The sequence below is a fragment of the Loxodonta africana genome, chromosome 6 (assembly GCF_030014295.1).
Source record: "Loxodonta africana isolate mLoxAfr1 chromosome 6, mLoxAfr1.hap2, whole genome shotgun sequence".
NCBI classification, from domain to species: domain Eukaryota; kingdom Metazoa; phylum Chordata; class Mammalia; order Proboscidea; family Elephantidae; genus Loxodonta; species Loxodonta africana.
The window spans coordinates 34,486,037-34,512,773 of NC_087347.1; the positions used below are offsets into that span (position 1 = coordinate 34,486,037).

A 26,737-nucleotide genomic window follows, 5' to 3' on the forward strand; every position below is an offset into this window, starting at 1 on the left:
GTCTTCTGTGTTAAGCTGGTGGCTGGGGAAAGTGCACAGAGGATCCCAGAAGGACACATGGCATACATCACTTTCACCCGTAACTAATTGTCCTGCATCACCTAACTGCAAGGAAGGTTGGGAAATGCCCAAGAAGTGATTCCACAATCTCCATCATAATGAGGTAAAATTAAGTGCCCAGAGGCCATAAAGACAAAATTCAGTTGTCCAAAATGCCTACTAAATTTAGTGAAAAGAATTACTATAGGATTTGTGAGGCAGCTAGGTGCATTTGTGACTGTTTTTAAAACTGTGTGCTTTGTGGGAATGCAGGATGGATGGAAATGTTTGCGGTGGCCTAAATTACTTAAATATGAATGTATTTTTCTACTTTTGCTCTTGTCATCCTCGCACTGGGTTTTTTTCCATCCTCTAACAGGATTTTTTTTTCAAGTTACTTTTTTAAGGCTCTACCTTTAATAAAGTGAGGCCAGGCAGAGAAAGTGCTAAGTGGGGAGCACTCTAAAAATGAGGGCAAAGTTATCAAAATACAAACTTAATAGTTTTGTATTAGCAACTGGTTTGGCTAAAAGTCACAAACCCAATGTATGCACAAGATTACTTCAATGTCTTCTTTCTTTCTTGTATCCTAACTTTTTCAACCCAAAAAGGGACTTATTTGATTCCTATAGCTGAAGAGGAAGCCCTGGTGGCTTAGTGGCTAAGAGCTATGGCTGCTAACCAAAAGGTCGCCAGTTGGAATCCACCAATTGCTCCTTGGAAACCCTATGGGGCAGTTCTACTCTGTCCTTTAGGGTCACTATGAGAAAGAATTGACTTGATGGCAATGGCGGATGGGTTATAGCTGAAGGTTTAAGAGAAAGACTTCCAAATTGGCTCTATCCTGGTGGCACAAATGATGTCATCAAGGCTCCCTCTCTGGATCCAACCAGAAAGATTCTCTCTCTGGGTGTCAAGCTGGATGGCCACAGGCATTAGCAGTTTACTAACCCTCAGCATTCTTTATTGAGCATACTCTGCTGTTGTAATGATAACATTACCCAAAATCATCTTTACGTACACTAATTCATCTAATCTTTACATACACTAATTCATTTAATCTTTACAATTACCGTAGGTTATTTAGATACTTAAAAAATCTTTATTTTATAGTGGTCACACAGGTACAAATCCAATCTGTTTATTTCCTTTTCCTAAAATACATAAACCATGGATACATAATAACTGATTTTTCAGATAATTTCTCAGAAGTTTAACCACTTTTTTTCTCAGTCCTTTAGATGTCACAGTTAGCTTCTTGGCTACAACTGATTTTATTTTAGATTGATTTCTCATACAGCTTATTTTCAAAATGTGAATCATATTTGATATCAGCCACCAGATGGATACCAGTAGATATTTTTTTTTTTTCAATTTTAGAAATGAGTAAACACAGGGCATGAATCACGCACATCACTGAGGAAGATTTAATTGTTCTAAGTTAATTTCCTTAGGATAAAATTTCTTCAGCAAAGCTGTGAATGGCTCACCTAGCCCTGAGTGCTACAGATCTCGATTCATCTCCATCCCTGGTAGTAGGAACTCTGTTTCTATGATACCCTGAAGTTTAGGGGGCAGAGGGGGAAAGGCTTTTTAGCAAAGATGGGAGACATAAAATATTTTCAATTCAATGAATGAACAAGAAATGAAGCTAATTAATTAAAACTGTTGGGAGTTCCTTTGAAGCAGCCTGTGATTAAACACAAGGCTTTATCATCGAACAATTAAGTAAATTTGGCCTCAGGTATCTTTGTTCATTCCCTACAGAATGAGTGATGAAACTCTGGTTTAGAGTTACCCTTTATTAGAGATTTATCTGTTATAATTGATTCAGCTTTAGTTAAAAAGCTCCAACTAAAAAGCGATGCTAAGGATTGTATTATGTTAATAGGTAAACCTCCCATGAGCTAACTTGAGTTTCAACAGAAGAAGAAAACAACTTTTCTGACTCTTCTGCACAAGTGAATACAAAGTAGTAAAAGCGAATGAACTGTAATAGTCTACATTATCTGGAAGATTTGCCTAAGCAAGATGAATTTTAAGTAGTTTTCCATACCCACAGATAGGTACAGAAAAGATTTTCAGAGTAAAATTTAAATAGAATAATATTAGTAAAGACTCTTTCAGTCATTGGAAGGAGGCCATTTTTCTGAAATCTTTGTTTTTTTTTTGAGAAAATGTGTTGGTGGAAAATATTTTAGTATGCATTAATCCCAAATACCAACTTTAAAAAAAAAACTGACATGGTTATTGATAATAAATGTATTAGCACTTGCAAGATTATTCTTCCCTATGAATTCTGCTACTAATGAAATATTAAAACATTGTATACAAGAAATAAATTGAAACAGAGGTATATGAGGCACATATTTGAGTAAAGCATTCTAATATTAATAAATAGCTAATTTCCTCTTTAGTATTAAATTAGTTTATCCTTCAAAAATGTAATTTGAAAGAAATATTATTAACTAAGTGAGCAGAGTATAACTTTGTAGTTTATATATAAGTCATCTTTCTGACAGACTGTGCATCGGCACCCAACTATTTCTTTGATCATGGTTCTTTTCAAGTGGTTTTTTTTTTGTGTGTGTAGAAAGCAAAATACAACTCCAAAATTCACAACATGTAGGCTGGGACCCTCTTTCATCCTTTTACACAAATTCTTTCGTGTCCTCTATAACTTATTTTTTAAGGAGATATAGTGGCGCAATGGTTAAGTGCTTGGCTGCTAACTAAAAGGTCAGCAGTTCGAACCCACCAATGGTTCCCGGGAAAAAAGGCCTGGTGATCTGCTCCTATAAAGATTCCTGGTGCTGTCCAGTTGTTTCTGATTCATGGTGACCCTATAGAACAGAGTAGAACCACCCCATAGGGTTTCCAAGACTGTAATCTTTATGGAAGCAAACTGCCATGTTCTTCTACTAATGAAATAATTTAACCACTACACCCTCAGAGCTTCTTCTCATAAAAATTGCAGACTGGGAAACCCTATGGGCCCGTTCTACTGCCCTATGTGGTGACGATGAGTCAGAATACAAGTTTTGTGAGCATTTTAAAGAATATGTAAGAATTTGAGATCACAGATTATTCTAGTTTCATAGGGTGATCCCATGAATGTATACATTTGAACATTTTGATTGAACATTTATATCCTGCATGATGGAAATATTTAAAGGAATAAATATTAAATTGCTGAAGTTATTTTTTCTATAATTGAGAAAGATTTCTCAGAGTAGAATTACAGCTAGAAGGAGTCTTAAAGATCCTGTATTTGGCTTCCTTCATTTTAGAGATGAGAGACTAAGAAAGTTCAGGTAATTTACTTAAGTTTGTATAACTAATTGGCAGTACTAGGACTAGCGCTGTGGGCTCTTAAGAACCAGCTCAGAGTTATTCCATCATGTTCTTCTTTCCTTTTATTGTTCCATATTTCCCCTTCTCCTTCCCTCCTTCCCCTCCTCCTTTTTCCCTTCCTCTCCATACTCATGAAGTTCTTACTATGACCTGGAACTATCATGGGCACCAGTGCTACAAAAATAAAGACACCGGCCTGGTAGTATTCACTGATAATAAAAGTGTAAATGTCCTGCCGAACTCACTCAGACAGAAGTAAGTCCAGTTAAGTGTTGCTCTGTAAAAACCTCTGTACAGCCACCCTGGTTAATAGAATACAAACTGCGTTAGTAGTCAGTTCAGATCTTCGTCTTCAGCTCCCCTAAAGGGTTTCTGCAACACTCAGTTCTATGAATGCAGTAAAACAAAAATCATATGCAGTAAGAACTAATTCAATCTTAGAAGAAAAAAGTGTGCATAGTTTACTCTACCATTGGTATAGATATTCTCATATATATTAAACCATAAATGAGATTGAGTGGTTTCAGACTCTTCTCAATAAACGACTTGGAAAACCTTTACATAGAGAAATATCATGTTCAAACGTGACTGGATTTCTCTTTTTCTAACATGTTGCTCAGATTTGGTGCCTTTTTTTTTTCTTTGAGCTACTGATATAATTTGGAGTTGTCTTAGTTTTTGTCACTGCCTTGCTAAAGAAGACATGCTTTATTATGCCTTTCAAATATTGGATATTTATTTTACTTCTTCAATACAGTTTAGTGATCCAAAGCTTCCCTGTGTCTCCATTTTGATTCAAGAATTTTGTGTCCTGCCTCTGTTTCAGTGCTGGGTTCTCCATTTGTGTCATCTATTTATTATGGGGGGGAAAAAGAGGCTTTTTTACACTCTTGTTTGGCAGGGAATGTACATCAGTAAGTCGGGTTCAATTTAAATCAGTCCCTTATATAGAAACACATTGTTGTTGTTGTCAGTTGCCGTGAAGTCAATTCCAACTTGTGGCAACTCGGTGTGTGTAGAGTAGAACTGCTCCATGAGGTTTTCAAGGCTGCAATGTTTGGGAAGTAGATGGCCAGGCCTTACTTCCAAGGTGCCTCTGGGTAGGGTTGAACCACCAGCATTTTGGTTAGTTGTCCAGTGCTTGAGCATTTGCACTTCCCAAAAACACACTGTTGTTGTTGGTACATGTCGCCCAAGCAGCTCTTACTCCTACCAGCCCTACATGTTGTACATTCACATACACAGTAGCATTTCTTATGTAAATTGGGGAGAGCAAGGTCAGTAGATGAGGACAGAAAATACAAAGGAAAATAGCTATTGCATCATTGAACAACTACTTATGTGACAGATATATAAGTTTAATCCCCCACCCCCCAAAAATCTAAATCTTAAATAAGTAAAGCAGAAGTAAACTCAGAACTAAAGAAAAAGAACAAATGACTAATTTTATTTACTCTGATTGGCGTTGTGATCTGGAAATTTATAAATCTCCTATGGTTTCATTACTTTATCCAATCCAAATGTCATTTTCAATGTATGATTTAAAAATGTTCAACACATATAGTCAGCTGACAATAGTATATGAGAACAGTAAATAAAATATACCTGCAATATCTTGATTAAAGCAATAAGAAGCTAATGAGCTGAAGTATTCCAAAACAATCTGTATTATGTATATTTCATATTCTACTCTGATTCATAAATAATTCCTTAATTTTGATTGTAGCCTTTTTGGCCTGAACAAAAATTTGCCTTAGATTTTATGTTCTTAATATTTCTGGTTGTAAAATTTTGGGAACTGGTAAAGCAATTCTTGAAATGATGCTTCATTGGCTTCACTATCAAGTGCTAGAAAAAGTATTTTCGTGAACTGTGCCCCCAAAACATTCATGGTTAAAATTTGAGGGTGTTTTCATTGAAGCTTGTGCTGTATATCTGAAAAACCAATGATGCCTAAAAGAGTTTGGAATCACTAGTTTATGAGATGAAAAGAAGTGAAAGAATGTTTAGTTTGAAGGAGAAAGCACAGGAAAATGACTTTTTAAAACAGTTTGACATTTTTGTTACGTGACTTTAGTATTTAAGTATATATGCAGATTACCCAGGTTACATACTGTCTTAAATGTATAATTAAGGTAGTTTAACCCTTTTAGGACTAGTGGTATAAATAGCTACCTCTTACTTTTTGTACCTTTGGGGTTCATTGGGATACGACTATTTCTGCTGATAGTATGTGCTGCCAGCAGGTAGGACCCTATGTAACACTTTGAAACGGAAAAAAACAAGTGTGTCGCAAATTACTGTCTTTATACGGTATTGTATGAGGTGGTGGTAAATCACTAAAGAGCATGAATTTTGAAAAATTTTATTTGATACACACATGTACCTCTGGACTTTGGGGGAAGAATTTGTGTTCACAAGGGTTACATATATATACCTCTGGACTCTGAGGGTATGGTTTGTGGGAAGAGTCATAAAACAAAAACCATATTATCTACCAAAAATTCAGACACACTCAATGATTCAACATGCCCTCCATTAAGAAAACATACTATTAACAAAAAATTAAAATGAAAAAATAATTGGATCACGAAAGGGTTAAATACATCTATGTGGATAAATGTAGCTATGTGGATACAAATTATCTGATAGTTTACTGGACTCTAACTTGTTTTACATAGTTAAGGTCGCTACAGAAAATAAAATATGAATATATATTCATATTTCAAATAATTAACTTTAAATAACCTTAGCATTATATATTGAATCAAGGATATAAAATATATGCTGTTTAATGAGAACCTACAAATTTAAAACTAATGAAAAAATGCCACAATAAAGTATTCTAATTCCATGAGAAAACAATAGATGGGAAATCCAGACTATACTAATTTAAAGCTCCCCTTGACTTTGCTTTGATGCTAGATGGCATTGCGTTACAGGATATTTATCATCTTCAAAATATATTCTGATTACGTGCCCTGTGTCTCTAAAAAAAAAACTCTACTTCCCGTGAAATCTAATTTGCTCCTCTCTTAGAGTGTTGTTCTGTTTTTTTCTTATTACAATTTGACCATATCCATGGGGCCATTGCATGCAAGTTTTCAAAGTGTTGCTATTTCTTCATTAATTATCCCTTTTACCTACCATGTTTATTAATGGTAATTAAAATAGTGTAAAATGGAAATATTTGAGTTTTTTACTATGCTACATCATGATTTCATGATATGTAACCTCAAAATCCTTTTTCTGTGTCTCTTTCTATGATATTTGCGTAACACTTTCTGCCTTAAGTGTAGCTGCTTACATACTTCCTGCGGTTCCCTAGTAAGTTTTAGAGAGAAGGTCTTTGGTTTTATTCATCTAAATGTTCCACAGAGTGAAAACCTGGCACATAGCTAGGAAATAAAAGGATGGATGAATGGTCTGTTTCAAACAAATGTAACCAAGTTAAGATTTTGAACAGTTGTCTCTCTACAGGTTTAAACATATTCAGAGGAAGCATAACAGTATGTGTCCTCTTAGAATTCTTGGTGTCAGAAGTTCAAGGATTATAAATTGAATCTCCAGCCCATTTAATTCAATTTAATAAATATTTAGTAATTATCATACACAAATTTTAATGCTAGGCATGGTACAGGGGAAATTAAAAAAAAGAAAAGAATACATATTCTGCTACTTGAAGCTCATGATCTCGTGTGGGAGGCACATTGAATTACACAAAACTTGGATATGAATGATGACCTTGCAGATATGCAGTATAAGTGACAATTTGTGTGTGAATTGTGTTAAAATTGAATAAATAAAATTAGACATGTCTTTAAAGGAAGGTAAGTTAAAACCAAAACCAAACCTGTTGCTGTCAAGTCAATTCCGACTCATAGTGATCCTAAAGGACAGAGTAGAACTGCCCCATAGGATTTCCAAGGAGCACCTCATGGATTCGAACTGCCAACTTTTTTGGTTAGCAGCCATAGCTCTTAACCACTAAGCCACCAGGGTTTCAAAGGTAAATTAGGGAATAGGATAGTTTAATTTGCTGATATGTAAAAGCATCTAGCACAGTGCCAGCCACATAGTGTTGTTATAAGGTGCTGCCAAGTTGATTCTAACTTATAATGACCCTATAAGACACAGTAGAATTGTCCCACTGGATTTCCTAGGCTGAAATCTTAACGGGAGTAGATAGGTCTTTTCTTACGGGGCGGCTGGTGAGTTTGAACCGCTGACTTTTTGGTTAGCAGCTGAGCGCTTGACCATTGCTCCTTAGTTCTATAAAAAGCACCAAACCCATTGCCCTAGAGTGGATTCCGACTCATAGCGACCCTATAAGACAGAGTAGAACTGCCCCATAGGTTTCCAAAAAGCTCCTGGTGGATTTGAACTCCATCCTTTGGTTAGCAGCTGTAGCACTTAACCACTACACCACCAGGGTTTCCTTAACTATATTGTAGGTGTCAATAAAAATAGTTAACTATAGGGGGCGTTGGTGGTTCAGCCCGAGCCAAAGTACCTCATGCATAGCCATCACTTATCTGTCGGTGGAGGCCTGTGTGTTGCTATGATGCTGAATTGGTTTCAACAGAGCTTCCAGAGTAAGACGGACTAGGAAGGAAGACCTGGTGATCTACTTCCAAAAAAGAAAAAAGCAGTCAGTTATAAGAGTAGTAGAGATAGTAGTACAAGTATGTAGTAACGGTGGTTGTAGTGCTGTAAATAATAGTAGCAGAAGTTGATTTGGGCAGTAGGAACGCATTCTTCTGCAGAAACTTAACACCATTTATTTTATCTATCATTTCATGCAACAATATTTTCTAAAAGGAATTTGAGGATTAAAGTGGCCTTAGAATGAGTTATTTTATGTTTTTATTTCTATGTGTCAGCTAGTAGAGATTGCATGAGCTTGTAGGAATGGAGCCTGGTTAAGGAAATTAATGGAGAGTTAGGAGAAGTTCTAGGAAAGGTAGGTGAAAAGGCTTTCTGTGATGAGATTCAAGGGTATTAAATCAGATATCACCTATGTCATAATTTTATTAGTATCATTTCCTTTCTAAGAATTGTGTAGTATACGAACCTAAATTCCCAATGCCTGCTATAAAAAAAAAAAATTTTTTATAGCTTGACCTAATTTGGAAAAATCTATTGAAATTTAGTGAATTGTTTTTGAAATTGCTGGTTGAAGGTAAACGTAATATTTATTTGAGAGGGATTTGTAAACTGCAATGTTCATATAAAACATTAGTCCTGTGATGATGTTGATGAAAACGGTGATTGAAATGAGAAAAATGAGGCAATACTCATATTCCATTGCCCAGGAGATAAGAAGGATATTGATGTCTGTAGTGCTAAGGAGAGTATCGTGAACCTAGTATCCACCCTGGGAGTATAATCCACTGTTGTCAGCCACTGCTGAAGCTCAGTGTGATTAATAAATGTCTTCTCAAAAGGAAGGTGATAATGTTGACTCAGGAGAAACACCGTATATCTCTGTCAGTTCGCGTAAAAGGAATGCAATAAATGAGAATAACTAACAAGATGATCATAAGCATTTATCTATGGCATATATAAGAAGTTAGGAGAAGACCGTTCATTTTTTTTTGTTTGTCCTTATCTAGAAGAAATTGTTATTTTTTATATTTAAATTAGCTTGGAAACTGAGTATAGCTTGGAGATATAAAATATAATCTTTCTTACAAAAGATACCGCCTCAGACAGAAAGGGGACTTACACATATAAAGGAAATGACATTATTTGTTTATAAATTTATTTGTAAATGTAACATGTTAACCTTAATGTCCCGCAGTTATATTAGGGAAACTTTTTAACATGAATGAAACAAACAAATAAGCCAATAAATAAATAAATCAATGTAAAAGCTTTGTTACTGCAAAATTAAATTATAAAGTTAAAAGAAAGGAGAATGCCTGTATCTATATAATTTATCCATATGAATAGTTAATTATCCATCCATCCGTCATTCAGCCAGCTCTTTTTATATTCTATGTAAATATTTTTCCATTTGCTTATATTTTTAGATACAATAAGTTCACATTAAGAAAATAAATATTAAAGTAAGAATATTAAATTTTCTTCTTCATAATGTATAAATATATTATGGATTATGTTAATGGTACACTAGCAGAAGATGTTCATTTTCATCTTCTAGAGAAAACCCCCAGGCAACTCTACAAGTGATAAAATTAAAGAGTTGCCTCAAATTAATAAGTCCATACCACAGTTTCCTAACCACTCCACCATTGACATTTTGGACTGGATAGTTCTTTGCTGTGGAAGGTTACCTTGAGGATGTATGAAGTTTACTAGCATCCAAGATCTCTACCCTAGGATCCAAGACTGCTACCGATTCGATGCCAGTAACACCTCTCTCCCAAGTGTGATAACAATAAATGACTTAAGACAAGGTCAAATGTCCCCTGGAAAGTAAAACACATTTAGTTGAGAACCACTGTTTTATACCTATGTAAAGAGTAAAATAAACTGACAAGGGTGTGAGATTCTAGCCTGTTTATAAGCTAACAAGTTAGCCGGCTGCTTGTGCTGGTGAAAGATATGAGACTCTTGGATCAGAGACAAAGTGCTTTCTTATGCATGACACAGCATTCAGCAAGAGCTTCATGTTCACATTGGTTCCATTTGCACCTCAGATTCCAGGAGGATGATTTGAAAGTCTGCAGTTAAGTACTGTACACAGAATAGGTCTGTGTCACAGTTGAGGAACCCTGAGCACAGGAAACCCCGATCTTCTAAAGGGGCTACTAGCAAATTTGTCCTCTAACCCAGAGAGAGACACTATCTATTATCTTCCCATTCTGTTTGTTATACAACCGTCCTTAAAAACACAGACCAAAACAAAATTGATACAAGTTATGCAGAAATGCCGTGGAGAATTGCCTACTAGGCATTGATGCTGAATGCATAGAATAATTAATATGAAGAGTTTTAGAATGATATTGCTGTACTTTTTTAAAAATAAATTTTATTTCTTAGAAGAGTTTTAGGTTTATAGGAAAATTATGAAGATAGTACAGAGAATTCCCCATACATTCTGCTCTCAGTTTCCCGTATTATTGGTATCTTCCATTAGTATGGCATAGCTGTACAATTATTGAACCAATATTGATTAATGTTCTAATTTTAACATTTATTTTTCATTTAAGAGTTGTAACACTTTTATAAAGATGTTTCCATTAGTGTGTTATTTGGCTACTCAGGGTTATAGCTCATATATGAAAGGGAGTATGTGTTTGATTATTATTTTTCAGGTTTAAAAAAAAAATGAATTGGTTCTCTATTAGGAGCCCTGGTGGCAGTGGTTAAAGCAATTGACTGCTAAAGCTATAAACTGCCGCTTGAAACCACCAGTGGCTCCATGGGAGAAAGATGGGGCAGTCTGCTTCTGTAGAAATTTACAGCCTTGGAAAAACCATGGGGTTGCTATGAGTTGGAATCTATGGCAGTGGTTTCTTTTTTTTTTTTTTTGGTTTGGATCTCTATTATCCTTCAAAGGTGACCAACTAATTTCATTTAATGTTATTAAGTACTCATAGATTTTAATGTATTGGATGAGCCAGCCAGATGTAATTATTATTATTTGTGAAATTCATATTATCCTATCATTGACCAGGGAAGGCCTCTTCTAATTGGCTCATGAGTCCTTTTGACATGACCATATTAGTTTGTGATAATTTCCTTGCTGTCTGCTATGATGAAATGTTTTAGGTTCATCTTGTACATTTCTTGCCCCAGGCCCAGAATCTGAGCAGTACTGATTTAATTGTCGTGAAAGGGTATTTCGATCTAGATGCTGGTCTCTGGGGAACTCTTAATCACCTTTCAGGCTTCGGCACTTGTTTGCTCCTCTGTAATGACTTCCTTGACTAACATTCTTCAGTCAGAATTATCTGCTTTATTTCTGTGTATGCACAAGATGTTGTGTATATCTCTATTATGGTCTACATTACTTTCTAATAATCACTGTCCTAATGATGGTTCTACTGTGTCACCTATTATATACATTAGTACCTTTATTCCTTTCCATGTCTGTCTTCCACAGTGGTTTATACATCTTTATGCCCCTAATGCAAAATATAGCTTCCAAAAAACTTTAAGTACAGTTTGAGGAATGAATGAAACAGAAATAAGCAAAAAAGGATGAACTTTCCAGAAGATATGTTTCAAGATCAGTATAAACACTTTGTACCTACTAATTAATGTATATGCTGTCAGAGAAGATACTATGATTCTTCACTCTAAAATTCTATCAAAGGGGAAAAATGGTGGGGAGTGTTTGATGGTGAAGTTTTTCATTGATGTTTGCTGAAAAACACACACACACACGTACATCTCTTGGTAAGAGATCATATCAAAAAAAGTAAATTATTTCTAAGAAATAGAAGGGGAAAATGTGTGACAGAATATGAGATAACTTTATAACCAGATGAAGAGATGTTTAATGCATGAAACCATAAAATAACTTGTTTATGCTTAAGGAAACAGAAGACATAGAAGTTATCTTCCAAGCCACTGTAAATCTTTCTTGGCCGAGCCTTATTTATTTGTTTGTCTCAATGCTAATCTTGCCATTAGATTAAAATTGGGAGTAATGACGGAAGTAACCACTATGAGAGTGGGGACCGTGTCTGTATTGTTTATCCAGCATTACTTCTCACATAGTTGGTTGCCAAAAAGTACTGCGGGTGGATGGATAAGGCTGAAAACATAGGCTTGAGGATTTTTTTCAGGAAGGGAAAACAAGTACCTACATATTAAATACATACTATCTGCAAATATATGGATTGACATGGTGGCTGAAACAATGGGTTCAAACATAGCAAGGATTATAGGAACGACACAGGACTGGGCAGGTTTCATTCTGTTGTACATCTGTTGTACACAGGGTCGGAACCAGCTAGATGGCACATAATAACAACAACATCTCCAAGTTAAGGAGCCCTGGTGGTACAATGGTTGATGCTCAGCTGCTAACCAAAAGGGTGGTGGTTTAAACCCACCAGCTGCTCCCAGTGGAGAAGACCTGGATACCTACTCCCGTAAAGCTCAGAATCAACTAGACGGTGCACAATAACATCTGCCGATTGTTTTCAGATCTTAATGTGTTTAATTTCCCAAATTAAACAAAATTAAGTGTTTAATTTTCTTTTTAAAATATTTTATTGATAAAGCACAGGCTCAGCCAAATAATAAGGTATGCTAATAAGTAGTTTTTCAAGTTCAAAATACTTGCCTTTTCCACATCCATTCCTGGTGGGTCTGGTTGGGTATTCAGTCCTTTTACATCAGGATTATTTTGTACATTAATGTACAAAATCTCCTTTGAGTCTACATACCCATTTGAAAAGACACCTAGTTTTTTGGTACCTAAGTTAATGATATTCTAAGACTTTTAGATTTATTTTTGTGCATTTTTAACAAAATTTGAATAAAGAAATATCTGAAGCATGCTAAAGTTACTTTTGAGGTATGCTTTGGTTTCGTTAATATTTTTGCAATAAAGAAAACTCAGAAAGAGGATATTATTCTTAAATCACAATTATAGACCATATTGCAATGGCTATGACTCTCAACAAGGGTGAAATTGTTACCACTTTTTAAAAGTCAGTATTTCAAAATGGCTGAAATTGTGAGAGCTGAAATAAGATCTGGGTTTTTAGTCTTTTCTTTCTACCTTTGTCTATGTGACTTTGGGCAAATTACTTCACTTCAGTTTCTTCATCTATAAAACAGAAGTCATAGTACTAAACTCAAAGGGTTGATGGTGACCAGTAAATGACATAAAACACATAAAAATGCCTCACATAGAAAACACCTAGTACGTATGAGCTAATGTAATTATTAGAAGAGTAAATAGCACTTGGAAACCCAAGTCACATAAGGATACTTAAGTATGAGAACTTCTAGTCCCCAAGCCCCTGGCCTCAATTTATGTTATATTTGTAGTTCTGATTGTACCCACAGATGTCCATAGAATGCCTGTTTATATGTTTGAATTGAATATTAAGAACATCGTAAGTAACGTCAAAGCTTGTTGACACAGAAGGAAATGACTAAAGCAAGTATTTGTTCTTTATAAATTAAATAAGTCTTTTGTTTTCTGTTTTTATGACCAAATATTTAGACAGGCATTAAAATTTGTCTTACAAATCTTGTCAAATCCAAGCCTGATACTTTGGCTCTCTATTTCTAGAGGTGCATACCCTTTTCATTAAAAAATACAACAAACTAGTCACAAAAGCAGTCACCTCTAACTTCTGAATCCTCAAAGGCCATTTCCCATATGTTTTTCAACAGAGGCAGCTGTTGTCATACATCATTTCACAAAGGCCCATTTTCCTCCTTTAAATTTTGAAAGGAGATGGGAAAAAATCACGTTTATAAAAGACCTCAGACATGAAACTGTCACTGTCAACTGTGAATTGAAATGTCATCAGTCAGCCTTCTCATCTAAATTTTGGTGATATGTAGTTATTCCTTGAGAAACAGAGAAACTCAATTTTAAATATGTTATACAACCTAGACAGCATATGGGAGAAGAACAAAGATACTTGATTCAGAAGAACAGTAACATTTACTAAGAGCCTTCTATGGGCTAGACCCTTGTTAAGTAATTTACAGGAAATTTGCTTTTCAAAATAATCCTAGAAATTTAAGACCTCAATATCCTTATTTTACAAATGAAGAAACTGAGGCACAAAAAGGTTATGCAATTTACCCAACACAACACAGCTAAGTGCTGGAGTGGAAACTTGGGTAGTCTGACTCAAGTCCACACCTTTATGCATTATGTAGTACCAATAATTTAATGCATCTATTTTAATATCAAATGTGTGTGCCTAAATATAATTTATTATTCCTAAAGTGCAAAACTGTTTATAAATATTTGCATTATGGTACTAATAATATGAAAATTGATCATCTTTTGAAGTTCTTTAACATTTAAGCATCCTGTAGAAATTAGTCTTCCTTTGCACAGGAGGAAAGTCAAGTTAAATAACTTGCTCAAAGTCAATAAATACTGGAGATGAGTCAAACCAAGACCTGTTGAATCGCAGCACCTAAATTTAATCAAGCTGCGTTACTCTAACCAGTTTGATTGGTGCTATGGAGAAAAATACTCAGCACCACACATATAAACCCAGTGCCGTCGAGTAGATTCCGACTCATAGCAACCCTATAGGACAGAGTAGAACTGCCCCGTAGAGTTTCCAAGGAGTGCCTGGCGGATTCAAACTGCCAACCCTTTATGCCACCACATATACTGTAAACAAAAATTGCAATGCTTTGATTCATGTGTTCTCTTCAGTTTGAGTTCTACGTACATCTAAACAAAGTTTAGTTCAAAGTTTCCAAATAGTCTTAGTATTTTTACATGTATGGAGTGTATCTAATTTCAGTTAAAATTTTATCCCTCAAATCATTAGAGCTTAGTGTGTGTATCTGATGAGAAAAATTAAATCCATGTTATGCTTTAAATAGTTATAAAAGATTTAAAATGTCAGTTTTGAATTCAGGTTTAAAACTGCAAGCCTACCTGCCTAGATGCAGATAGAAAGGGAAAATTCATATTTTAAAAAAATTAGAAATTAGGTTTTTAGCAGTAGAGATTTTTTTTAAATAGACACAAAATTGACATTTGTATGATTATGTAAATGGATCTACAAAAGCTCTCAATTTAATTTTTATCATGTAACTCTAGTGTCACGTGGGATCCTTATGAGTCAAAATCCACTCCAGGGCACCTAATAACAACTCTAGTGGAACAAGCCTGTGATATGGGGATACAGTCTAGGTAAGGTCAGGAAATGAAGGAACAATTGGGAACGTAGACCTGAATGGGAACCATTGAGACCTCTCCGGCCAGCTCAGAAAAGATACAGAGGACAGAGAAAAAACAATGGTTCTTTCTAGACAGGTCAAGTAAGTACTCCTGTTTTTAGCAGAACTAAAGGTGCTCACTGGTAGGGGTTCATGGATTGAGAGCTGACTATGTGGCCAGAGATGAATGAACAGGCCGAAGGTTCTCAGAAAGTAGGGATCTTATGAGCACTAGCACCCGAGAGACTGGCTGGTAGGGGCTGAGAGTTAGCAGTTTTGCCAGGATGAATTGGATCTTATGCCCCTCAAGTGTTATTTCATGCTGTGTGTAATGAACATAAATTCTACTCTACTACAGTCACGTACGTGACATTTCACATTACTCTATTTTGCCAAATCTAATTAAATCAGACTTTGAGTTCCTGCTTGCCTGGGTGGCCCAATCATGGGAGTTTTAAGGACAGTGGAGAAACTAAAAATGGAATCCCAGGGCAAAACACACCACTGAGCTTAAACTTTTTGTATGTGAATGAGGTGTATAGGCGGAAAACCTCTACCTGTACATACAGTCGGAATATGTGATGTTTGCTATACGGTTACTTTTTTTTCTGTTAAACTTCTTAATATTATGTTGTATTAAGAGTGTTCTCTGCTTTAGAGTTTCCAAGATTTGCCGTGAGGTGACAGGGACTGAAATTAATTGACTATGGAAACTTGAAGGAAAGCCTTACTGATGAAGAGGCCGCAGTTTGCTACTACCTTTGTCCTTGTCAGAGAACATACACAGTTCTGCAGTCATTACCAGAAGAGGGGTCTTGTCCTGTCCCTACTCCCTGCCACCACCCAAGATAGTTCTTCGATCCCTATTCCACCACCTGATATTGTAGATTTATTTCACTGCAAGCCTACTGAGCATAAATATTCACTATTGTATTTGTGGATGTCTTGACTGATAGAAACTCGTATTATTTGTGGATGATATCTAATTGGATATGAGTACATAAGACACTGGAGTAGAAGTTAAAAATTCAGAACAATTTTGACATGTTACGAGTGAATAGCTGTATTTTCAAAGGTACGCTTATATTAAAGAAAAATAACTAAAATATACATGGTTTTGAGGCATAATTTGAATAGGAAAAGTTTCAGAAACAGAGTTTTACACACTTATCCGAGAATGTATAATTGCTGTTAATGTGCATAAAATTATTCCTAAACACTGATTAAACAGCTGGGAATTGTGAGGTACTGCAATCACTTAAATTTTCTGGTAAATGAAGGAACATTTAAAGTATTATTTTCTGTTTCAACTAAGGACCAAATCAGAGAAAAATCATCAAAAATAACAGAATAAGAAAGTTGTGTCAAATATTTGTTTTTTAAAAAAGGTTTATTTGTTATGAGAGCTGTGAAATGAAATAGAAAATTAAAAATAATAATGTTTGGCTTTTCTGGAATGATCTGGAGGCAAAAGAATAAATTCGGCAAACCTATAATCTTTTGTGATCTTTGGTTGAAAAACATCCATGGAAAATCCCAGAAAGTTTATAGCTGCAGATTTTACATTTCCCCTAAGATATCACATAGGAGAAATGGGCGTATGGTGTTTTATCCTTTAGAAAATGACAGTGGAAATCAATCAGTTTTAGTCAGCAAAAGCTTAAACCACAAGGAGAAAGATAGGTCTTGGGTGTGTATTTACTCTTTGGTTGACAAAATAGGCAGATTTTACTGTTACTGAGCCAGAATCAGAGTCACATTTTCTCTTTATGGGTCATTCTTATGATATTTATTTACTATGGTGTTTAAAGGAGCCCTGGTGGCACAGTGATTAAGTGCTCAGCTGCTAACCAAAAGGTTAACAGTTGGAACATACCAGCTGCTCCAGGGCAGAAAGATGTGGCAGTCTGCTTCCGCAAAGATTGCACTACGAAACCCTGTGAGGCAGTTCTACTCTGTCCTGTAGTGTCACTCTGAGTTAGAATCAAGTTGACAGCAATGGGTACTGTGATCCTAGGGCAAAAATCCTACTTCTGTTGTTCAAACCATGTCTTAGCTACAAGTTCATAAAATTATTTCTATAGCAAACAGTATTTAAAAAGACTTTAAGCGTTGCTTTCTCATTTTCAATTCTACTACATTCAACAGCCATTACTGAATGTCTATTGAGTGCCAGGGTCTGTACTAAAGGCTATGCAGAAAAAGTATAAGGGATCAATTTTGTCATTTAGGGATATACTACAAGTAGAAAAGGCAATATGAAACACCCCAAAAGATAAATAAAAAGGAGATTAGAAGCAATATTTCTTATGTAAGGATGTTATTATTATTTTTAGTTTTCAATTCAGATGGTCCAAAGTCAGCTCATCTAACTTGGTTATTATCAGGAGTAGTAATACTTGTAATAGCATTTACTGAACAGTTATTATTTGCTAGACACTTTTCTTATGATATATCTTCTCATCCTTGCAGTACCCTATAATAGATGGATTACTTTTTTTTTTTTTTTAATGAAGAAACTGAAGCTCAGTGAGGCTAAACAACTTGATCAAAACTACAAAGGTAGCAAGTGCAAAGGCTAAATTTTGGGCTTTACCTGGCAGATTACCCCACATTCTTTATCATTATAGTTTCCCATAGATAATCCTACATGTTTAAAGATTATATTTATGTTCATAAAAAAGTTCTGAGACAGTTAAAACATTGGGCTACTTAACCTTCTTTCTGATGACTGAAAGGAGGGGGACAATGGGAGGGTAGCTGGCATGATTGTGTGACCTCATTAGACGTTGTGACAGTTAATTGATGCTTTTAGATATCTTTTGATTTTTTTACCCAGATTGCTTGGTGGTCTGTCAATATTAGCTCATAATCATGTTATTGACTCTTTTTAAGTACTAAGTAATTCTACCATTACTAAGTTGTTTTCTGTCATTTTATTTGTCTCTGATCAGTACATATGGTGACTCCTTTTTTTCCTACAGAATAGTTTCCGTTGGGGGTGTTTCAGGATATTTATTCAAAGGAAGGTTTCAAGAAAATCTGAAAGAATGACTGCCAGGAAACTGAATATTTAGGAGTTCAAAATTATGATACAATTTGGTGCTTTTAAAGAATTTTATATTTATCTTTCATTAAATTTTTTATCACTCATCAAATTCTTTGTTTTTATTTCTCATCCAACGCTTTAAAAAACCCTTTGGATTCTTGAGCCCCTCTAGACATAAAAGCTTGGAACAATAAGTCTTGGGCTGAAGGATTTTCAGTCATCCTTACTTTTTCTATCATTTACATATTTCTCTGAGGAGGAGAAAGGGCCATGAAGGAAAAGGGGAATACAAACTTCACCATAACTGTCAACAAATTCACTAAGGACTTATTGGGTGGTTTATTCAAAGTGGGTTGAACATATGCAGTATCATTATTAACATGTAATGATATCCAGAGGTTATGTAACAAAAGGCTATTGTGAGGCTAGCATTTAAGCAACACGAACATTTTGCAAGATGAAAGAGAAATAAGTATAACTGGGGCAGGACACTGAAAGAGGCTTATTTTGGACACCAGAATCTTAATTATAGGAGCTTAGGTATCTCAGCAAGGAAGTAGCTGTTGGTTTTAACCTGACTCTATGAATATAACAAGGGTGTTTCTAATAATAATTTAATGCACACTCTGCAACAAAAAGTATATAGATTTTACAATGTAGTTAATCCAAACATAAGCACATTCATGCAAATATGTTCTTAGTTGTAATTATTTCCTCTTTTAGCTGAGGGAGCTAGGATCCTTATTACTTGCAGGTTATTTTAAGCCTCTGTTAATGTCTGGTCCAAAAAAAAAAAAAGCCATGCCAAATGGCCCATTTTTATCAATTAATAGCTGTAAAGAGTTTCTTCCTCTAATGAACACTGCAGAATGGCTACTGACATTCTTTTCTTTTACCTGAATGTGCTTCATCTGTTTTCTGATAGCATTATTTATGTTCTATCCTGTGGTAAACCAATAGGTTTTTGCACTTTTTGAAAAGAAGAGTCACTTCCTAAGTGGAGTTGGAGCTAATAATGGAGTCCTCTATTCAGAAGAATGATGGATATTATGACATGTTCTGGACAAACGTATATTTTTGCACTTTTTGATAAGAAGAGTCACTTCCTAAGTGGTCGGAATTAATGATGAACCCACTGTTAGGAAGAATGATGGATATTATATTATGACATGTTCTAGGCAAAAGCTTGATGATACGTCCTCCACCCCCAACACTAATCCTTCTGCCACAAGTTATGTTGTAACCAAGAGTGCTTGATAATTATTGCATACAAGTCAAAGAGTAAATCAGTTTTATAATTAATGAAAGTTTCTTACTTTTCAGAGCACATGATGTCAGAAAGAGTTTATGATTTCTTTTCTAAGTACTCAGAAGAGTAACAGTTTAGCATTAGGAACAGTAGCTGAAAAAGGACATGTAAAGTTCTAGGTCTAGACTATTCGGATAGAAGAAACTTCTGACAAATTCTGATCTACAATGCATGCCACTTCTGGCCTTCCACTCCTGTTTTTGATTTCTAAAAGCATTCATCTCTTCACTCCCAGGCACTCAGGATCTCAGGAATGCCGGTAGTAGCTCAGAGTTCCCCATCTGGTGCCAGCCATGAGTGGTTTCATATCTTATTTGTCTCTTTATCTCCATCTTTGCTCCGTTAGGATTCTACTCCTCTAGGTGATTAGTGGTTTTGCTTTCAACCTTAGAATTGTGGGACCAGAGACAACAGTATAAATAAAAAACCATTGCTGTTGAGTCAATTCTGAATCATAGCGACCCACCAGGACAGAATAGAACTGCCCCACAGAATTTCTAAGGAGCGGCTGGTGAATTTGAACTGCTGACCTTTTGGTCAGCAGCCTTGGTGCTCAGCCACTGAACCACTTGGATAAGTAGAGGCCCATATAGTCCTTGTATTAATATTTATATAAATCAAACTTACACATTCTTAAATAAAATACGTTCTAACCTTTCACTTTAACAGATATATCTTTAAAACAATTTCAGTGGCCAGGTACAAAGTTAGAATATTTGGACTTCTCAGGAACATGATGGCATGGAGAGAAATAGGGCCCAGCCTGAAATCTCTCCCCCACCCAGTTCTGTCCACTATTGTGAGAGGTCTTGCGCATAAGTGAGCGGACCCTCTAACCTGCACATACAGGATCCATCCGCTCTCCTCTTAAGCAGCTTCACTGGACCACACCTTCTGTCTAGATGTATGTACAGTGGTGGCACAGTCTTGTTTTGGGGGGGACACACCTGGGTTAGTTGGTCTTGCAGGCCCTGGATGAGAATGTGAGCCTATTTGGAAAGAAAATTCTGGAATCACAATGGTTTGGAGCATAGTCTAAGGGATCAAGAGAGGAAACAGAATGAGAAATGATGGTGGCTCAGGTGGAAGCAGTGGTTGGTGCAAAAAGTGGTTGGATTCTTCGTCATTTGGATAGTAGAACAGATAGGATGATTTGAATGTGGTGTGTGAGAGGAGAGTCAAGGATGACACCAAGGTACTGGCCTCACCAATATCCACCCCTGCTGGACGGGTGGGAGAAAGAAGACAGGAGATTTGGATGGTTATATCTGAGATGTTTATTACAAATCCGAGAGAAGATGTCCAATAGGTAGTTGGGTATGAGCATGGAGTTTAGGGGAGGACCTGGAGATAAATGATTTAGGATCATCAACCCTGAAACTGGATAAGATCACCAAACGAGTGAGGGTAGACAGAGAAGAAAAACACACCAAGGACTGAACACCAGGGCACTCTGAAATTAAAATAATACCGAATATTTCACCACTCTTGTATGACTTTCAGTTTTTTTAAAAAATATTTTTGCATATTTTGCCTAACTGGCATTATGAACTTATTTATGTTACTGAGAAACTATAAATTTAAATGAATCCCAAAGCATTTTTTTTCATGGGCATTCTGAAGTCTCACAAACTTTCAAATAATTAAGTCATATTATAGACAACTGAATATAAACAATGCACGGTAAAAATAAAAAATGTGGTTGTAATCAAATTAGAGGTGATAATCAGTCTTTAATACATGTTGTTGATAAATGAGTTCTCCAGAGTTGTATAGGGCATATCTTCTTTGATAAATGGAGCATTAAGCACCAACATAGCAGTTTCCAATCTGTCTTACATTCTACAGAAACTACTATAACTTTGTTTTATTTGTGATAAGTTTACCAATTTTTTTTTAATCCAAGTCTGACTTAAGGTATGTGCCTTTAACTCAATTCAGTTTGTCAATGAATGAGCTCTTTATTCATTTCATTGTCTTCAGACCTCAGGTATGAAAATGTCTCATAAAACAAAATCCTTTATTTTACTTCAAGCAGATTCATGGCTTTTTTTTTTTCCAACTCATACTGCAAATGAGATTCTAACCCTTTGTAATCTTGTATTAGCAAAACCGTTATTTAGAATATGATGAAGTCAGTATATTAAATTAAAAGCTGAAAATTAGAGTTAAAGAACTCATTTTTATCTAAATGATCATATATACGTACTTACAAGTAACCTTTGATTTTTTAATACAAGCAATTGTTTCTGTCTTTTCAGTCTATTCGAGAAGTCACAGGCTACGTGTTAGTGGCTCTTAATCAGTTTCGTTACCTGCCTCTGGAAAACTTACGTATTATTCGTGGGACAAAACTTTATGAAGATCGATATGCCTTGGCGATATTTTTAAACTACAGAAAAGATGGGAACTTTGGACTTCAAGAACTTGGACTGAAGAACTTGACAGGTAAGGGTAATATTCAAAATAATAAATTCCCTTTCGTTATCAATATAATGTATTTACACACATATGTGTTTTTGCGTAGCTATTGTATGTTACACTGAGGAAAACTAAAATCATTTAAGTATCTACTATTTATGCATTTTAGGAGAAAGATGATGCCCTTGCTTTTATTTACGGATAATGTAGTGTGCAATATGAAGGATACCATAATAGATAAATAAATAAAATAAAATCTCAGCTGAACAGACTTACACTCTAAGCAAATGCTCAGTGATTGTAAAAACTGAGTATGAAGCAGGTTTAAGAAAACTAGGTTTGGTGGTCTCAGCTGAACAGTGGACCATGTCATCAATCTCTGCAATAACATCACGACTCAGGCTCTCCTTAAAGCTCAGTAAAAGCCCAAGTTATCACGTTTAGTTCCACTAATCTTTATTTTGCACAATCACCTTATTTTTGGAAAACACATCTAATTACGGATTTGGTTTAGCTTTGTTTTGTAGAGTAATTCACTGGTTACTAACAGTAATTCTTAAAATGTTTCAGCATCATCAGAGTGATGGTTTTTCCTGACATCAGAGATACATGATTGCTAACGACCTAAATTAATCATCTTGCTACAAAAAAATTTACTTGAATTTTTTAGCAAGCTATCCCTTGTAATCCTAGTGATATCTTTTCATTTCCTATAAGGACTATGGTGGGGGACTTTTTGGTATCAAGTTTCTAATATTGAATATTACGATGTGCCCCTGTAATCAAAATGTGTGAATTAGTAATGCTGCGTACTTCACAGTGGGATAAAGAAGCTTGAGCTATTAATTTAAGATAATATTATTTATATATTTTACATTCAAATATGTCGTGCTTTTGTGTGTCTTTGACTCATTCAGTGGTAATGTTTTTTGACATTGAAAAATTAAACATTTTAGAGGTGTTACATTAGAATATTGAGTAAAAAATAAGGTCAATATTTTCAGGTTTTTAAAATTATTCATTTCTTACATTCACATTTGACATAAACCATGTAATTTTAAGCTAGAAATAGCTTCACAGTTAGCCAAACATGAGCTGAATTTGGGATATTTTGGATGAATAGAGAAATACTGTTTATATTATTTATTTTGGATATAATTACTGTAGAATTGATGACAATTATCAATGTAAATTATTCAGAATTTATAGATTTTTCATCAACATTTTTATTTCTCTTTCTTTCAAAGATAGCTTTCTCACTGAAGAGCAGAGTGTCTGACTAAATTACTAGTTACATGTAAGTAACGATAGGAGGAGGAATTTTGGAAGTAAAATGGATAGAACAAATTGAATGATGCAAATTCGGAATCTAAAAATAATTTTATCCCCTTAAAGCTTGCATCGAAAGCATTGTATGTTCTCCATGATTTTTCTCTGATCACATTAAAAACAAACAAATTTATTTTCCTATTTTATGTAATACTTGAATTATTTTCTAAGATGAGCTAATTGAAGAATCTTTCCACATGAAAATCAGTGTAGAGTTCTCTTATTTCCACATTCAATATCAGTAGCACTAAAATATTTTAAAAAGTTGTATAGTCACAATATATGCCACATTTAAACACAATTTATCTATTGAGTGAGCTCATATCACGCGTTCCTTGTGACTGTGACCACTGTTTGACTTTGTCTTATCGTAACATTATTACTTGAAATATAATATTTGTCCTCTGCCAGAAAATCTTATGCTGTTTTGTTAGGCAGTTGCAGTAATAGGTAATTAATAAGAGATTAAGAGACTAAGTTGATTGTTTAGAATATATATATATGTCCAAGAGTTATTATTAATTTCTTTTTAAAATATAAATTAAAGTCTAATTTAAAAAAAAATTGTGGAAAATTAGACAATTTGGAAATATTCCAGATATTTTAACATAGTCATTAGTTGGTTGACTATTATATGCTAAAACTATTATATAGCAGAGACAGTCTAGGACCACTGATCTTTTTTTAGGTAATCAGATCAATAGTGTTACTCTGATTTTTAAAGTCAGAAGTTATGCAGCAAGTGTAATTATGTTCGTGTGCAAGAATATATGAGGAAGGACAATAGACATCTAAGTGTTCAAATGAGGAGAACTTTGGGGTAAAATTTGCTCTGTAGTAAAGTCTTAAGGAGCTAAAAGTTCTAGGTGACCTGATTAAAGCAAAAAACATTGTAATTGACTTCAGATAGGATTGATTTTTCATTTGTTTTTGGAAGGATATTTGTTTTATGCAGCTTGTTTGTGTCTATATAAACCAGACTGATTTAAAAAAGGTTTTTTGCTTTTTTTTTTTTTAACGTTATGAATGGATGCTGGCCTACAGGGCTGGCCCTAATTATTGACTCATTTGTGTTCATGAGGGAAATAGAAGACCTACTGACCAAATACCTAGCTACCTATTTTAGTTATCTGGTGGTGCAGTGGTTAAGAGTTTAGCTGCTAAGCAAAAGGTCAGCAGTTCAAATCCACAAGGTGCTCCTTGAAAACCCTATGGGGCAATTCTACTCTGCTCTATAGGGTCACTATGAGTCAGAGTCAACTGAACGGCAACAGGTTTTTTTTTTTTTTGAGTGATGCTATAACAGAAATACTATAAGTGGGTGGCTTTACCAAACAGAAATTTATTCTCTCACAATTTACATGGCTATAAGTTTGTATTCAGAGTGCAAGTTCCAGGGGACGGCTTTCTCTCTCCTTCGGTTCTGGGGAAGGTCCTTGTCTTCTTTCAGCATCTGTGGGCTTGGTGTTCCTTGGAGATTTCCATGTGTCTTGGCGTCAAACTTCCCCTGGGTTTAGGAGGGAGGTTCTCAGCATAGGGACCCCAGGTCCAAATGAAGTGCTCTGGTGCCAGCTCTTATTTCTTGGCAGTAGTGAGATCCCTCCACCCTCTGCTCACTTCTCTCTCCTCTATCTCTTGTAAGATAATAGGTGTGACTCCAGCAAGGGTGTGGCTTGAGTAAGACTGTGGCTTGAATAAAGCTGTGATTCAAGGTACAAACCACACTGATCCTGCCTCATTAACGTATAGAAGTTAGAATTTACAACAAATCACAAAATGCAGAATAATTACATCAGATTACAAAATGGAGGACAACCACACAATATTGGGAATAATGGCCAAGCAAAGTTGACACATATTTTTGGGAGACAATTCAATCCATGACTTTCCACCCTTTGAACTCCCAAAATCCATGTCCTTGCCACAAGTAAAACACATTCAACCCATCGTATCACCCCAAAAGTCTTAAATTGACTCCAAGTCCAAAATCTTCTGAACCATCTAAATCAAGCATGGGTGGGACTTTAGCCTTATTCCATCCTGGGACAAAATTCCTCTTCATCTGTGAAGCTGTGAAATCTAGAATACAACTTTTCTCTTTCCAAAATAAAGTGGTAACGGGCACAAGGCAGACATTTCTATTACACACGGGGAAATTCAAGTGAAAAGAAGGGATAACAGGCACCAAGCAAGTCCAAAACCCAGCAGAACAAATGACATTCGCTCTTAAGGCTTGAAAATAATCCCATTCTCTAAAACCATCTAGGCAATGGCCCTCCCCTCAAGACTCTGGGTGTTGGCTATGCTTTCAGGATTCTGGGTAGAGGACACTCAGCCCTGGGCTTCAGCACCACCTTTCAGGCCCACTGAGACAACAACTGTGCTCCCTTGGCTTTGGGGTGCCCATTCTCCTAGTCCATCTGAGGGTCTACTCCAACCCACTGGCCCTGGCAGGCCCTATTCTTCTGCTACATGAGCATGGCAGCCCCACTCCCTCAGCTTTGGGTGATGGCCACAATCCTCTGGCACACCTTAATAGCAGCCCCACACTCTAGAACCAAGTTGGTTAAGATTCAACTCTTTGAAACCTAGGAGCCTGTGGCCACACTCTTTGAGATCTAGAAGACCATAACCCCACCTTTTGAAGCCCCACAGGCCATGGCAACTCTGCTTCCTGTGCTCCTTCTAACAATAGTTCTTCTGCTCTCTGAGCTGCTTCAGGGGTGGTTCTTTTCTTGGGAAACAACAGATGTAGCTCCTTTGACCTGTTTCCTGCCTGTAGAATTTCAAGAGGCCAACTGCGTCCTCTATTTTCGTTCTTTCTCTGTCCCCTTCAGTCTAAGCTGATGAGTTTTTTTTTTTCCCCCTGAGGAACATTTCAATCTATGACACTACCTAACATACCACTGGAAACTCTGGTGGCATACGGGTTAAGTGCTATTGCTGCTAACCAAAATGTTGGCAGTTCCTTGGAAACTCTATGGGGCAGTTCTACTCTGTCCTATAGGGTCACTATGAGTAGGAATCAACCTGATGACAACGGGTTTGTTTTTTTTTGGTTTAACATACCATTGTGTGCTGAATTTTTAACTCAGCTCTCAAAGGAGCAGCACAATTAGCACCACCTGGGACCTTGTAAAGACCTTGTAGGAAATGCAAATTCTTGGCCCTCTCGTGAGACATACTGAATGAGAAACTGTGGGAGTGTAACCCAGCTTTTACAAGCCCTCCAATGATTATGATGATTACTAAAGTTCGAGAAACACTGAACCATTTAATTTAAAAATATTTCCAGGAAATGATAGCACACTCTCTGGTTAATATCTTTGTATTTATTTGATCCAATTAATTTTCATTCATAGATCATCTTGGGGAGAGAAGGA

At 35.7% G+C, this 26,737-nt stretch overlaps 1 protein-coding gene across 1 annotated transcript in view; it reads left to right on the forward strand.

The window, feature by feature from the left end:
- The window catches only part of ERBB4 (erb-b2 receptor tyrosine kinase 4), a 1,250,799-nt gene that overhangs the window by 654,856 nt on the left and 569,206 nt on the right, over positions 1–26,737 (forward strand). The window contains exon 3 of the mRNA XM_064286721.1: positions 21,866–22,052. Coding sequence (XP_064142791.1) covers positions 21,866–22,052 — 187 coding nt within the window. The remainder of the gene's footprint in view (positions 1–21,865; positions 22,053–26,737) is intronic.